Source organism: Salvelinus sp. IW2-2015, unplaced genomic scaffold, assembly GCF_002910315.2.
Source record: "Salvelinus sp. IW2-2015 unplaced genomic scaffold, ASM291031v2 Un_scaffold4341, whole genome shotgun sequence".
NCBI lineage: Eukaryota > Metazoa > Chordata > Actinopteri > Salmoniformes > Salmonidae > Salvelinus > Salvelinus sp. IW2-2015.
In genome coordinates this window covers 66,736-83,164 of record NW_019945612.1, presented here as the reverse complement: position 1 = coordinate 83,164, position 16,429 = coordinate 66,736, and the positions used below count along the sequence as shown (strand labels likewise).

Sequence of the window (16,429 nt, the reverse complement as noted above, 5' to 3'; positions counted from 1 at the left end):
AAAGTAAATTAGTACAATTATAAATATATAAACCGAACAACATTTTCCACAGACAGAAACACTCACCGGTCTGTCTGATAGGAAGCGTTCGTCATAGACATCCCTTATGTTTCGGTCTCTCCTGTAAGCCACTGCAAAGTAGACAGCAGGGGAGGTTTAGGGTGGGTATAATTTGTGGAACGTTCCAACAGGGATCTGTTCCAAAAACTTTGTAAAGTACAAGGATGCCAACAAACAACGTATACAAAGTAGCATGATCAATTCACCTAGCTAACTAGCTGCCGATAAAGCATCAACTCACCACATAGCTTATTCTTAATGTTTGTCCATAGGCTACCAGACTGAGGACATACATTTTTCAGAATAAACGTGGTGACTGAAAAACTTAATGAAATAGCCCACCCCCTACCCGGTATCTTATTCTGCCACTATACAACTTTGTATGCGTTGTTTGTTGGAAACCTTGTTATTTACGAAGTTTTTGACACAGATTCCTGTTGGAACGTTCCACAAATTATACCCACCCGAGGTTTACACAGTTAATGACAATCAAAGTTGTGGTAGGTGTTCATGAATATTCCTACATGTGGACCTGGTGGAATTGTTTAGTACGCATAACTGGAAACCTTTTTGGGGGGAAAGCAAGATATTATCCACTTACTTGTTTTGTCTGGACAAGTCTATGTAGTAGTGTTGGGACTGGATAATAGAGACAGTCAATACTATCTGGGGAAAAGAGAAGATGTTACGTATTAGTTTGCCAATACTGCATGTGTGCACATTAGCTTTTAACAATGTAGGTTAGGAAATCRCAAGCATAGGAATATGTCAAATCAGTATGTGTGATAGTATGGAAACTACTGTAGCTAAGTTAATAGCTAGCTCTGATCCAGAAGTACTGGCAGGATGTTAGCCCGCGTTCCTCTGAGGCTCAGCGTTAGAAAGCCGCACTAACTCCTAGCTAGTAGCTAACTACTGCTTCTTTCAAACAAACCTTCAACCACTGAGATTAGTGATATGAAAACACRTCTTTCTACTGGCTTGCTAATTAGCTACCGTATTTAGCACATAACGTTGTTCTAATATATTTATTTCGCAGGTTGTGTAGATTTAACTGCTAGCTACGTATGCTTACGTTAGCTAGCTACATGCTCAAGCTAGTCCACAGTCCATGCTGAGTTAATTCGCTCAAAACGAAAACAGTATTTAGAACAAATACATATTTACTAACACAAACATGTAGATACGCACATTGGAGAAAATAAAGTCGTCTTCACAAAAGACATGAAAACAAGCTCACCATTGCCTACTTTTCACCTTCTTCCGGTTGGCGCATGTACACACTGAATTTTGATTGGATTGACAAAAAGTCTGTCTCTTGAAACGTCATATTCCTGTGACGATGAACAGTTCTCGTTTGTTTTTGGCAGCTAGATAGCAAATACATGTTACTGAGAATTACTGAGATTGAATAACTATAGAAAGCAACATATTTACCATTTTTTTGCCCACACTACTCAATAACTATAAATCACCAATGTTGTCTCTCTAGGTAAGGGATTTATTCGATTACTTGAATGTGTATTTCCAGGTAATACACATCTGATTCGAGCTAGCATCACGGCTAGCTTGCATATCGCTCAATGAAATAGATAACTAACTAGCTTCAATCGGAATAATCACACCATGAATCTGTTTTCAGTGTCTGTCTCACTCAGATGGTGAAGTCAAGATGAGTGGTGGTTTGGCTCCAGTAGAAGCACAGTCTATGTGTCCAACCTGCCCTTCTCTCTAACCAACAGTGATCTACACAAGGTAAAAAAAAACTTTATTTAACTAGTCAGTTAAGAACAAATTCTTATTTTCAATGACAGCCTAGGAACAGTGGGTTAACTTGTTCAGGGGCAGAACTACAGATTTTTACCTTGTCGCTCGGGGATTCGAGCTTGCAACCTTTCGGTTACTGGTCCAATACTAACCACTGCTGTAATGTCTTCATATGTAGAGTAATGGGATAGAACTACTTAACCACTCCCTACCACTATTTCACAATTCATGATCCTGCTGTTTATGCCGTTTGGAAAAATGACTTCAAATAATGTCTTGGATCTTTTCATTTCAGCTTTTCACCAAATATGGAAAAGTTGTGAGTAAGTTACTGGTATCAAATAATGAGCTATACCAAACAACAAAAAAATGGTCACATGCTTTGTAAACTACAGTGAACTTCCTAGTTACGGGTCTGTTTCCAATAATGCAGAGTTAAAGATCAAGATTTTTTTTAAAATAGTGACACGATGAAAAAATACACAGTGAATAACAAAAAATCTATAGCACTATGTTGGTATTGTGGTGATCAGAGAAGCTAATGATGGTCTCATGCTTTCAGGGTGACAATAGTCAAAGATAAAGAAACACGCAAAAGTAAAGGTGTGGCTTTTGTGCTCTTCCTGGACAAAGAGTCTGCACAGAGCTGCTTTAGATCGCTCAACAATAAACAGGTGGGCATTTTTCCTCTCCCTGTTTTCATAAAAAGTCACATATCTGATGTGTTGTTTTTGCGTTAAAGTCCCCCTCTTTTTCGCCCYGCAGTTGTTTGGGAGAACAGTGAAAGCGAGCATTGCAATCGACAACGGGCGAGCAACTGAATTTATCAGGAGGCGAAACTACACAGACAAGTCCAAATGTTATGAATGTGGGGTAAGTTGATACTCTCTGCCTAGATAAGCCATCTCCATTTCCCTCTTCATCCATCCGGAATGTGTAGCCGGATGTTAGCGCTATTTATACAATATTTCTGTCCTTTTCACTTCATAGGATACAGGGCACTTAAGCTATGCATGCCCAAAAAACTTGCTTGGTGAACGAGAACCCCCGAAGAAGAAAGAAAAGAAGAAGAAGAAAAAGGTTGAAGAGCCTGATGAAGTGTAAGTATCTTATCAGGACATTGATGCCACTCTCCCGTGTTTGCAAACGGCTATGATCACAGTCAACAGCAGCGTGTCCTTGATATTAACAGTGACTGTTCTATTTCAGATGGACTTTAGTTCAGAGATTCTGTTTGATTGTGATGTCATATTTCTCATTGTTTGTGAAGTCCTCTGTGTGTGTTTTGTTTCTATGACTTTTCTACTTTTTCCTCTGTCGTTTACAGAGAAGAGGAGGAAAGTGAGGAAGAGGGAGAGGACCCTGCTCTTGACAGCTTAAGTCAAGCCATAGCTTTCCAGGTAAGTGCACAAATGTACTTCAAGTTGGGGAAAGTTAGTAGGCTATTGTATTACTTGAAACCCTCTATTTACTTGGTATTTGTCCTTATCTGACCCTTCTTTTAAAATCACACGTGGGTTCATGTGTTCCACAGCAAGCACGACTTGAGGAGGAGCAGCATAGGCGAAAGCAGACGGCCTTCGTGGCTGAGGAGGCCGGTCAGGCTTCCACATCAGACGACTCCAAGAAACCCAGGATCAAAAAGAGTGTCTACTTCAGTGACGAGGAAGAACTGAGCGACTGAGGGGATTTCACAGATATAATTCAGACTCTTGAGTAGCAAATATTTTAAAATGAATGGGGGACATTCTGTTTGTCAAGATCTGCAAGGGCAGCATCGACCTGAGGAAAGATGAAGCATGTGTTTGATGAAAAGGGTTACAGTGTACCATTGTTTAGTTGAAGTCCTCAACTGTTTCTGTATCAGTGTTTGTTCTGATCCTTAGTGTCCTTTATAATGAGGATTCAGCCACTGTTCTCCGTAGGCATTGGGACCATGTGAATGGAGATTAACTGTGTTTCTGCTCTTTTCAACAGCTGTGTAAATATACCATAGTTGTTTTACTATCTTTTTTTTTAACCCTTCCTATGTATGTCAATATTAGGGGAAATACAACTATTCTGTTTCAAGATAGCCTTCCCCATCTTTAGGTGAATGCGCAATTTATTTGAAAGCGGTATTGAAACATCAGTGAAAGTGTAGAACACCACAGATAGCATGTGGTTTTTCACAATAATGAACCACACTTTTGCTGATAAATAGGAATAAAGAACATTCAAGTCATGAACATTCCTTCCTGTATTTCAATATGGATCACAACTCCCCGTCCACCAGCTGCTAACCAGAGACAAGGTGCAGTAAGGTGTGTGTACTGTAGTGTTGCCTTAATGTGTGCACCAGTCTTCTCACCATATTCCATGTTCAATAGCAAGGCAATATTCCTTCCTGTATTTCAATATTAATCTTCCATTCTGTGGAGGCTACTCTTCCCCTCCAACAGCTGTTGACAGCACAGTAAGGTGGATGTTGTCCTGATGAGCGCAGTGTGCACCTCTCACATACGATGTGTTCCCTATCAGAGAGCAAGAGCTCCATGTGATGGACTGTCCTGACAGGAAGCCAGGTGGTACAGGCTGCAGCTCAGCCCTGGCACATTCTGATTTATACCTGCAAGGCCACGTCTGTCTGTTAGGCAGGTCATCTTCAAGAGCTACCTTTTAAAGCAATGAGATGGGATGGGAGGAGAGCCACTGAAGTTACCTTATACAGATTTATGGTTTAGAAATGTTTGACAACTAAATACAAGGTGAAATGCATAATTCACTTCAGTTCTGTCATGCATTTTTCTAACCCCTGTTATTAACTATGTATATAATCTGTAGCCTCTCCATCACAGTAGGAAACATGAATAGGGCTTAACATTCAACTATGCAATAATGTTAATGTAATTTTCACTATGTCTGTCTATTGCGCTAAATGTCAGATCATCATAAATCAAAAGGATGGAATCTCATTTTCTCCACCCCCGCAATGATTGGGAATTCACCCGTCGAAGACATTGAACAATCTCAAGAATTTATGATTAAAATGTCAAATGACACCTCATTAGACCTTAAATAACATAATTACTGTTACATTAGCGTATGTGTTACAAAGACGAGTGTTATTACAATTGTATCAATTCGAATCAGGAATGTCTGTTCCTGTCTGCGCTATATCCTCAGGAAATGGCTTCAAATGTGATTGGACAAACCACGTCATGTGACCATCCTCCAACTGGAGTTTCCACGACAGCTGGGAGCCGTGCGATACCTCCTCGCGTATTGCTTTCATAAAGAATACGTAGGGACTGTCCTTATTTCAACATCCGCAAACAAACTTTTGGCGGCATGGAAGACAAGAAGAGTCCAACCAGGTAATGACTGACTCATTCTTTGCGCTGGTGACATTGAGCTTGGAAGTGGACACCATGACACATAATTGAAACACTCCTCTCTCTGTGTGTGTGTGTGTGTGTGTGTGTGTGTGTGAGAGTGTGTGTGTGTGTGTGTGTGTGTGTGTGAGAGAGAGAGAGAGAGTGTGTGTGTATGTGTGTGTGTGTGTGGTAGCCGCGGTGTAGCAACCATGGCGGACTGTCTGTTTTATTGCAGTGTCAAATCAATGCGCGAGCTCGTAAAACAGAACAATTTCGTAAACACTGAATGGATCATCTTCCAGATGTTTGACAACGCGAGCATATAGCCTACACATGATGCACACGCAGCACCCTGAACTGGGGATGTGAAACTGATGTGCTTTATGTCCTTTTTGTTTTGTTCGAAGGCCGAAGCGTCAACCAAAGCCTTCGGCGGAAGAGGGAAATTGGGACTGTAGCGTTTGCACATACAAGAACACCGCGGAGGCTTTCAAGTGCATGATGTGCGATGTAAGGAAAGGGACGTCAACACGGTAAGTGGATACGATTAATTTTGCTCGATGATATGCTATTATGTTCGTGCAAATGGATAGTCTACACGCGTATTTGTAAGTATTGTTTTATCAGGTTGTGTCCATTAATTTTAGTTTATGAAATGGTGCATGTAAACATGAGAAATCTGGATGTCTTTTATGCTGCAGTAGCCTGCTGATCAGCTGTACAGTGTGCGGGTTTCTAGTAACCTCATTTGTATTGTGTTCCATGGAACAGCTTGGATGCTGATTATGAAATGGAGTGCATCTAAGAACACAGGGAGTATCCTTAAAAAACATGGTAATCACTATAATCTATTGTAGTTAGAAAAACAACCTCTATTTGTACGCATGGTCAAGCACAATGCAAAAACATGTTTTAAATGAATTTGGCCTAGTTGATACTACTCTATGTGGGCCATTCTGACGACAATCGGTAATAATAAGTGTATGTCTTTATCTACAATAGAGAGAGGTGACGTGACATGACCAGCTATTATGCAATCATTATAGAGTAACCAGGTCTCTCTTGAAAGAGATGTTATCTCAATGAGACTAGCTGAATAAATAAAGATGAAATAAATACAATTCAAGTCACAGTAGGCTACGGAGTCCTTCCCCTGAAACTAGGCTAACTTGCCTTGAAACCAATCTATGAAAAATGCTGTGTAATCACATGTCATCGTTGTTTGAAGAAGGATGTGGAGCCAGGTCCGATGTGTTAATTGAAAAAAGGTTACAGGTAGTTCTAGTTTCATTCTGATTCATAGCTTCCTTTGAAAAACTGAGAGTGTAATGTGGGTGGTGTCCCAAATGGCACCTATTCCCTATGTAGTGCACTAGTTTAGACCAGGGTCCTGTTTTAAATGTAGTGCACTACATGGAATAGGGTGCCGTTTGGGACACCCCGCATTACACTCTCATGGGTTTCAGACACAAAACCTGAGATGTTCCGTCCTCGTTATTCCAATCCCCAGAACTGTGAGCATAAGAGACGTAGATGGTCATGAACTGGAGCAGGTTGATATGATCACATCCTGTCTGGGGTCAAAATGACCTTAACACCTCATCTGAGTGGAGAGAGAGGAGAACATTAGTCTTCTAGAGCAGCACACACACAAACTGCAGACACACACACTGTAGACACACACACACACACACACACACACACACACACACACACACACACACACACACACACAACACAACACACACACACACACACACACACACACACACACACACTGCAGACACTCACACACTGGGGTGGCAGGTAGCTTAGTGGTTAGAGTGTTGGACTAGTAACCGAAAGGTTGCAAGATCGAATCCCCGAGCTGACAAGGTAAAAGTCTGTTGTTCTGCCCCTGAACAAGGCAGTTAACCCACTGTTCTCAGGCCATCATTGAAATAAGAATTTGTTCTTAACTGTCTTGCCTAGTTAAATATAGTTTAAAAAAATAATTTAAAGACGCGCACCCACACACTGCAGACACACACACACACTTTGACAAGGGCTGGCGTGGTTGATGAACTCAGTGGAAAAGGGAAGGGGGAGTGGAGGGCGGATGCAGGTTGGTATTTAATCATCACGGCTCTCGTCATCCATCTTATGTCGTGGTGGTAGAGGATCTAGTGGTCAGGGGACATCATCCATCTTATGTCATGGTGGTAGAGGATCTTCAGGTCCAGGGGACATCATCCATCTTATGTCATGGTGGTAGAGGATCTTCAGGTCAGGGGACATCATCCATCTTATGTTATGGTGGTAGAGGATCTAGTGGCCCAGGGGCCATCATCCATTTATGTCATGGTGGTAGAGGTCTAGTGGTCCAGGGGACATCATCCATCTTATATCATGGTGGTAGAGGATCTAGTGGTCCAGGGGACATCATCCATCTTATGTCATGGTGGTAGAGGATCTAGTGGTCCAGGGGACTAATCCATCTTATGTCATGGTGGTAGAGGATCTTCAGGTCCAGGGGACATCATCCATCTTATGTCATGGTGGTAGAGGATCTAGTGGTCCAGGGGACATCATCCATCTTATGTTATGGTGGTAGAGGATCTAGTGGTCCAGGGGACATCATCCATCTTATGTCATGGTGGTGAGATCTTCAGGTCCAGGGGCATCATCCATCTTATGTCATGGTGGTAGAGGATTCTAGTGGTCCAGGGGACATCATCCATCTTATGTCATGGTGGTAGAGGATCTAGTGGTGCAGGGGACATCATCCATCTTATGTCATGGTGGTAGAGGATCTAGTGGTCCAGGGGACATCATCCATCTTATGTTATGGTGGTAGAGGACTAGTGGTCCAGGGGACATCATCCATCTTATGTAATGGTGGTAGAGGATCTTCAGGTCCAGGGGACATCATCCATCTTATGTCATGGTGGTAGAGGATCTAGTGGTCCAGGGACATCATCCATCTTATGTCATGGTGGTAGAGGATCTAGTGGTGCAGGGGACATCATCCATTCTTATGTCATGGTGGTAGAGGATCTAGTGGTCCAGGGGACATCATCCATCTTATGTTATGGTGGTAGAGGATCTAGTGGTCCAGGGGACATCATCCATCTTATGTCATGGTGGTAGAGGATCTAGTGGTCCAGGGAACATCATCCATCTTATGTCATGGTGGTAGAGGATCTAGTGGTGCAGGGGACATCATCCATCTTATATCATGGTGGTAGAGGATCTAGTGGTCCAGGGGACATCATCCATCTTATGTCATGGTGGTAGGGATCTAGTGGTCCAGGGGACATCATCCATCTTATGTCATGGTGGTAGAGGATCTTCAGGTCCAGGGGACATCATCCATCTTATGTCATGGTGGTAGAGGATCTAGTGGTCCAGGGGACATCATCCATCTTATATCAGGTGGTAGAGGATCTTCAGGTCCGAGGGACATCATCCATCTTATGTCATGGTGGTAGAGGATCTAGTGGTCCAGGGGACATCATCCATCTTATGTCATGGTGGTAGAAGATCTTCAGGTCCAGGGGACATCATCCATCTTATGTCATGGTGGTAGAGGATCTTCAGGTCCAGGGGACATAATCCATCTTATATCATGGTGGTAGAGGATCTAGTGGTCCAGGGGACATCATCCATCTTATGTCATGGTGGTAGAGGATCTAGTGGTCCAGGGGACATCATCCATCTTATGTCATGGTGGTAGAGGATCTAGTGGTCCAGGGGACATCATCCATCTTATGTCATGGTGGTAGAGATCTAGTGGTCCAGGGGACATCATCCATCTTATGTCATGGTGGTAGAAGATCTTCAGGTCCAGGGGACATCATCCATCTCATGTCATGGTGGTAGAGGATCTTCAGGTCCAGGGGACATCATCCATCTTATGTCATGGTGGTAGAGGATCTTCAGGTCCAGGGGACATCATCCATCTCATGTCATGTGGTAGAGGATCTTCAGGTCCAGGGGACATCATCCATCTTATGTAGGGATGCACCGATATTACATGTTTGGCCGATACCAATATCCAATATTTTCCTTACCCCAAAAATTATACTGATAACCAATATTTAAAATGTAAGTGGATTTTTAAGCATTCTAGTACAGTTAAATAGTTAACACACACATGGACACAGCAGTCTAAGGCACTGCATCTCAGTGCAAGAGGTGTCACTACAGTCCCTGGTTCGAATCCAGGCAGTATCACATCCGGCCGTGATTGGGAGTCCCATAGGACCAGCGTCGTCCGGGTTTGGCCATCATTGTAAATAAGATTTTGTTCTTAACTGACTTGCCTAGTTAAATAAAGGTTACACACACAAACACACACACCACACTGACCAAAAAGTTATTTTGTTGGCATTTACGTATGTCCCCATTACCAGTAAAACATAATCAAAACCTATTTCTTTCACTTACTTGCTGTGCTGTTTCGTTGTTCATTTTTTCAGTCTCAACCAGGATTTCATCATACATGTCAAGCAGTGAAGTTTCAGCTCTGTCTCTCCGTGGCTTCTCTTCCTCGGAGCGCACTGTCACTGTGTCCGTTTCCATCTTGTCCATCTGTGTATGTAACATTTCCCTTAAACCCTGTTTCTTGTCTGATCGAAGTAGCGGTCCTTGTACCTAGCATCGAGCATGGTGGCAGGAAGGAGGCTCAGGAGAATGCCACAGAATTGCTTGTTCACAGCCTCAAGTACTTTTGTAAGTTTAACCCCAGGGTCTGTGTGGGCAGTTTTGTTGAGCAGGCGTTTCAATGCCATGACAGAGGGTATCACGTCTGCTGCAGACGCTGTTGATGAGCTTTTTCTCCAGTCAGTTGTTCCAATGGCGCTAGGAGAGTGTTCATGTTTCCATGTTTCAAACATGTTCTCAAATGCCATTGAAATGGCAGCAGCGGTATGAAAACCAGCACATTCTTGAGCATGCAATACAGCCTTCCTAGGTACGAAATCCTCGTCGATCCACTGTGCTGTCACACTCAGCATGCTCATGTTGGTTGACATCGCTGGTGCAGATGTCAGTCGTGAAGCTAATAACAGTGACGCCCATAGAAGTAGCTCATAGATGTGCATTTCAACAATACTGTGTAATCCGGTAGGGCAACATCTGAAAAATAGCGCCTATTTGGTAGTGTGTACCAGGGCTCAAGATGCTCGACCAGTCGGCGAAAGCCAACATCATCCACGACAGAGAACGGTTGATTGTCAAGGGCAATGAATTCCATTATCTTGGCTTTAATGGATTTTAGCCTTTTGCGACGTCTCTCTGAAATTGTCTTTCTCTTTCAAATGACTGCTCTACTTGTTTAGTTATTGGAGGTGTGCGGGGAGTTTTTTTCAGCTTTTGTTTTAAGTAGTTGCTGAACGTCTGGGGGTGATGCACTTCCAATGAGCATTTAGGTTTGTGGTTTTGAAAGATTTCACTTTCCTCCCTCAGGAAATAATAGCAGCACAGAAGTTGCATATGGCCTTTTTGTTATCTTCCTTTGAAACTTCCAAATAGATCCACACAGCAGACATTGTGGGCTAGGTTAGGAATGCTGTGTTGCACGTGTAGCGCTGTATTCTTCGTGGCGTCATTCCTCATGTACCTACGTATAATAGGTATGCACGTCAACTTTGACATCAATTTTGACATCAGCGTTAAACTAGACATCGGGCCGATGCCGATGTTGGCATTTTTAGCTAATATCGGCTGATTCTGATATGCTCACCGATATATTGTGCATCACTAATCTTATGTCATGGTGGGTAAGGTTGTCCAGGGGACATCTGCCAAAGCCTAGCTGACTGTGAATGTAAAGTACCAGTCAAATGTTTGGACACACATACTCATCTTAATTTTTACTATTCTCTACATTGTAGAATAATAGTGAAGACATCAAAACTATGAAATAACACAAATGGAATCATGTAGTAACCAAGAAAGTGTTAAACAATCAAAATATATTTTAGATTCTTCAAAGTAGCACCCTTTTTCTTGATGACCGCTTTGCACACTCTTGGCATTCTCTAAACCAGCTTCATGAGGTAGTCACCTGGAATGCATTTCAATTAACAGGTGTGCCTTGTTAAAATTACATTTTTTGTCATTTCTTTCCTTCTTAATGCGTTTAAGCCAATTAGTTTGTGTTGTGACAAGGTAGGGGTGGTATACAGAAGATAGCCCTATTTGGTAAAATAACAAATCCATATTATGGCAAGAACAGTTCAAATAAGCAAAGAGAAACGACAGTCCATCATTACTTTAAGACATGAAGGTCAGTCAATCCGGAACAATTCAAGGACTTTTAAAGTTTCTTCAGGTGCAGTCGCAAAAACCATCAAACACTAGGATGAAACTGGCTTCTCATGAGGACCACCACAGGAAAGGAAGACCCAGAGTTACTCTGCTGCAGAGGATAATTCATTAGAGTTACCAGCCTCAGAAATTGCAGCCCAAATAAATGCTTCACAGTGTTCAAGTAACAGACAATCTCAACATCAACTGTTCAGAGGAGACTGCGTGAATCAGGTCTTCATGGTCAAATTGCTGCAAAAGAACCACTACTAAAGGACACCAATAATAATAAGAGCGTTGCTTGGGCCAAGAAACACGAGCGATGGACATTAGACTGGTGGAAATCTGACATTTTGGTCTGATGAGTCGAAATTTTACGATTTTTGGTTCCAACCGCTGTGTCTCTATGAGACGCAGAATAGGTGAACAGATGATCTCCACATGTGTGGTTCCCACCGTGAAGCATGGAGGAGGAGGTGTGATGGTGTGGAGGTGCTTTGCTGGTGACACTGTCTGTGATTTAGAATTCAAGGCACACTTAACCAGCATGGCTACTAGAGCATTCTGCAGCGATACGCCATCCCATCTGGTTTGCGCTTAGTGGGACTATCATTTGTTTTTCAACAGGACAATAACCCAATAACCCTATTTGACCAAGAAGGAGAGTGATGCAGTGCTGCATCAGATGACCTGGCCTCTACCCAATTGAGATGGTTTGGGATGAGTACGACTGCAGAGTGAAGGAAAAGCAGCCAACAAGTGCTCGGCATATGTGGGAACTCCTTCAAGACTGTTGGAAAAGCATTCCTCACGAAGCTGGTGCCAAGAGTGCCAAGAGTGTGCAAAGATGTCATCAAGGCAAAGGGTGGCTACTTTGAAGAATATAAAATATATTTTTATTTGTTTAACAGTTTTTGGGTTACTACCTGATTCCTAATGTGTTATTTCATAGTTTTGATGTCTTCACTATTATTCTACAATGTAGAAAATAGTAAAAATAAAGAAAAACCCTTCAATGAGTAAGTGTGTCCACATCCCAAATGGTACCCTATTCCCTATATAGTCCACTACTTTTGACCAGAGCCTGGCACCATGACGTCAGTGTTATTGAGTCACAGTCAGGAAATGGCTGCCACCCTGGTGTTGTCCCTGAGTGACATCTTGGTTTCATGGACAACAAGAGAAACAAAGCCATGCAAGAATAGCTAGCTCTCTCTCTCTCTCGCTGTCGCTATGTCTCTCTCTTTCTCTGTGTGTGTGTGTGTGTGGTTTTATTACCAAAGGTTGAACATTATCCTTCTCCTTCATGCAAAACCAATTATCCTGGTTTAAAGAGCAGTTTTAAATGAGCCAGCTAACAGTGTGGAGGCAGACCCAATTGTCTCCATTGCCTCTGTGACTGGAATGTTGTGTGTACACGGGTCTGTGCACATGTATTTGTGTGTATGTCATTTGTGTGTGTTTGCGTGCCTGCGTGTGCGCCTGTGTGTGTTTGCGCGCCTGAGTGTGCGCCTGTGTGTGTCTGCGCCCATGTGTGTGTGTGTGTGTCTGCGCCCCTGTGTGTGTGTGTCTGCGCCCCTGTGTGTCTAGTCTCTGAAATGAGGCTGCTACAGCAGCTGCCAGACACCCAGAGCTAGGCTCATTAGTATGCTAGGGCTTAATCAGTGTGATGTCATCAGTGGAACAGAGATTTTCATCAGGACTCTTAAAGCAGCCAGGGGGTCACCACCATTACAAACAACTCAACCACCGCTGCACACACACAGGAAGATAACAGAGGGAGAAGAAAGAGAGATGCATCAAATTCCCTCCACACACAGAAGACAAGGGGCTGAGAGAGTCTGAGACCTCTGCTCCAGCAGGGCCAAGCACTTGCCATCTGCCCAGAGCAGCAACACAGTTCKCGTTTGCCAGCCGATGGTACTTAGCATCTCTGAACAAAGTGCCGACCGTAATTTGCCAGCCGAACCGATTTTACGTGTAGAAATGGGCGAAAATGCCGGCACTCAGACACCTACTGGCGTGTGATCCTTCAAAAAACACTGCGCTGTCAGCAAACGAACYGCAGACAAACGGTAGASTATTATTCAGTGAGATGTATTCTCAAGAGAGACAGGAAGAGATCTCAGTGCTGTCCTCCCTTCTTCTTCCTTTCCTCTCCTCTCYGAGACAGTCTACTTCATCAAGGCCAAGCGCTAACCCTCTGCCCTCTACAGCAACAACAACACAGCTCCTACCAGAGGTGATGCTAGCAAGATGGCCAACAAAGGAGGTCGCGGTAGTTAATGAAGGGCCAATAGCAACATGACTCGACCTGCGTCACCCGCCCGTCCACACACAGCACACTCCAGGYGGTTGGCTGTCTCTTCTAGGGAGGGAGGGAGGGCTCTTCTAGTGGGGGAAAGAGCCAGACAGCTGGTGTACTAAGTCTAATGTAGGACATGGATTATGGAGGATATTAATATGACCTTTCTATTTTCCTCTGGCTTTATTTAGCTTGAGATATTATATATATCTCAAAGATTATTTMGTGGTCACTAATTTTAGCTTGAACAATAATGTAGACCCTATGTGAGATCATTGCATGGTCACTGTCATTTGTAATCTGGTTTTAATATGGAATTAATTACATAGGTCAAAAGTTACCCGTATCTGTGTCAAACAGACCTAACTTTACTCCCAGATGAATGAGCTGGTACTGAGCTCATTTGGGGTAAAAGAGGGGAGGAGAGATATGAGTAGAAAGAGAACACGGGAGAGGAGAGACACGGGGAGAGAGAGAGAGAGACAGCGGGGAGAGAGAGAGAGACACGGGGAGAGAGAGAGACACTGGGAGAGAAGAGAGACACGGGGGAGAGAGAGAGACACGGGGAGAGAGAGAGAGAGACGGGGAGAGAGCGAGAGAGACGGGGAGAGAGCGAGAGAGACGGGGAGAGAGAGAGACGGGGAGAGAGAGAGACGGGAGAGAGAGAGAGACGGGGAGAGAGAGAGAGACACGGGGAGAGAGAACACGGGGAGAGAGAGACACGGGGAGAGAGACACGGGGAGAGAGACACGGGGAGAGAGAGAGAGAGACGGGGAGAGAGAGAGACACAGGGAGAGAGAGAGAGAGAGAGACGGGAGAGAGAGAGAGACGGGAGAGAGAGAGAACGGGGGAGAGAGAGAGAGACGGGGAGAGAGAGACACGGGGGAGAGAGAGACAGAGGGGGAGAGAAAGACACTGGGAGAGAGAGGACACTGAGAGAGAAGAGACACTGGGAGAGAGAGAGACACGGGAGAAGAGGAGACACTGGAGAGAGAGAGAACACGGAGAGGGAGAGCGAGACGGAGAGAGAGACGGGGAGAGAGAACACCGGGAGAGAGAGACACCGGGAGAGAGAGAACATGGGGAGAGAGAGAGAGACACGTAGAGAGAGAGACACGGGGGGAGAGAGACACGGGGGAGAGAGACACTGGGGAGAGAGGGCACTGGGAGAGAGAGGGACACTGGGAGAGAGAGAGACACGGGAGAGAGAGAAGACACGGGAGAGAGAGAGAGACGGGGAGAGAGAGCGACACCGGGAGAGAGAGAGACACCGGGAGAGAGAGACACCGGGAGAGAGAGACATGGGGAGAGAGAGGACACGGAGAGAGACACGTAGAGAGAGAGAGAGACACGTAGAGAGAGAGAGAGACACGTAGAGAGAGAGAGAGACACGTAGAGAGAGAGGACACTGGAGAGAGAAGACACTGGGAGAGAGACACGGGGGAGAGAGAGAGAGAGCGAGACACAGGGAGAGAGAGACGGGAAGAGAGAGAGAGACACGGGGAGAGAGAGACACGGGAGAGAGAGAGAGACACGGGGAGAGAGAGAGAGACAGGAGAGAGCGAGAGAGACAGGGGAGAGAGAGAGAGCGAGAGAAGAGACAGGGAGAGAGAGAGAGACAGGGAGAGAGAGAGACAGGGAGAGAGAGAGAGACAGGGGAGAGAGAGAGAGACATGGGGGAGAGAGAGACATGGGAGAAGAAGAGAGAGGACATGGGGAGAGAGAGGGACAGGGAGAGAGAGAGAGAGACATGGGGAGAGAGAGGACAGGGAGAGGAGAGAGACCCGGGGAGAGAGAGGGACAGGGGAGAGAGAGAGGGACAGGGAGAGAGAGGGACAGGGGAGAGAGAGAGACAGGGGAGGAGAGAGAGGACAGGGGAGAAGAGGACAGGGGAGAGAGAGGGACAGGGGAGAGAGAGAGACAATTTGGTTGCGTGCAGCCAGCAGTTAGATTAAGATGAATGTTTTACAAAGCTGAGGTTTAGCAGAGCTGCTCTCTCTGATGCTGCTGAGAAGATAGAACCAGAATTGAAAGCACGTTGTCAACGAGGCTGTACTGTCTCCGGGATGGGAGGAGGGCAACAGACGCCAGGGAGGAAAAAAGGAGTGTAGAGGATGATAAGAGGGAGGAGGAGGAAGGACAGAGGGAAGAGAGAAGAAACGAGGGAGAGAGGAGGGGGTAACCAAAACGAACATGACAAAAGAGCTTGTGACATGTGCAGTTGAATTGGCACGGCAGTAAACACTCCGCCACGCGTTATTGCCAGACCATTAAAGACACGCCATTAGCCACGTTATGAGATGGATACAGGAAGGCAAATTACACACCATTCTTTTAATGATTATCCCACTCTGCGTTCAGGTATTTTACAGCCATTGGAGAGGAGACACACCAAGTTATTCCAGTGCTCTCACTGCTCTGGCTTCTAGTCATTAGAAAACAATAYAACACTCTTCATGAGAGGGTGATTTAACTGCTGCTAGACAACTGTTAGAAACGGTGCGTTCCAAACATTAGCCGTCCGGCTAGCAGTCTAATAACTGGGTGTGTGAAGACCAAATTGTATTTGACCTTCCAACCCACCAGCTGTCCACTAATGAGTTCTCTGACACTTTCAGCCCAAGGGAAGGAACKGTCAGGGTTCTACTGT

The 16,429-nt window shown here is 44.6% G+C and overlaps 1 protein-coding gene and 2 long non-coding RNA genes across 3 annotated transcripts; 2 read left to right on the top strand and 1 right to left on the bottom strand.

Annotated features, from left to right (window-relative positions):
* Positions 1–61: 61 nt before the first annotated feature.
* Positions 62–1,811, bottom strand: LOC112077153 (uncharacterized). Its single transcript, XR_011478072.1, has 3 exons — positions 1,301–1,811; positions 662–726; positions 62–131 (listed from the first exon to the last, which is right to left on the bottom strand). It is a non-coding gene; the product is annotated as an uncharacterized lncRNA (long non-coding RNA).
* On the top strand, positions 1,733–4,055 carry zcrb1 (zinc finger CCHC-type and RNA binding motif 1). The gene is given in 8 exon segments (XM_024143731.1): positions 1,733–1,751; positions 1,754–1,815; positions 2,123–2,154; positions 2,390–2,501; positions 2,593–2,700; positions 2,818–2,927; positions 3,155–3,227; positions 3,362–4,055. Coding segments are annotated over 8 exon segments (666 nt in total). The 3' UTR covers positions 3,512–4,055.
* Positions 4,056–5,038: 983 nt separating this feature from the next.
* Positions 5,039–12,580, top strand: LOC112077155 (uncharacterized). Its single transcript, XR_002895347.2, has 3 exons — positions 5,039–5,183; positions 5,591–5,716; positions 12,102–12,580. It is a non-coding gene; the product is annotated as an uncharacterized lncRNA (long non-coding RNA).
* Positions 12,581–16,429: the final 3,849 nt, after the last annotated feature.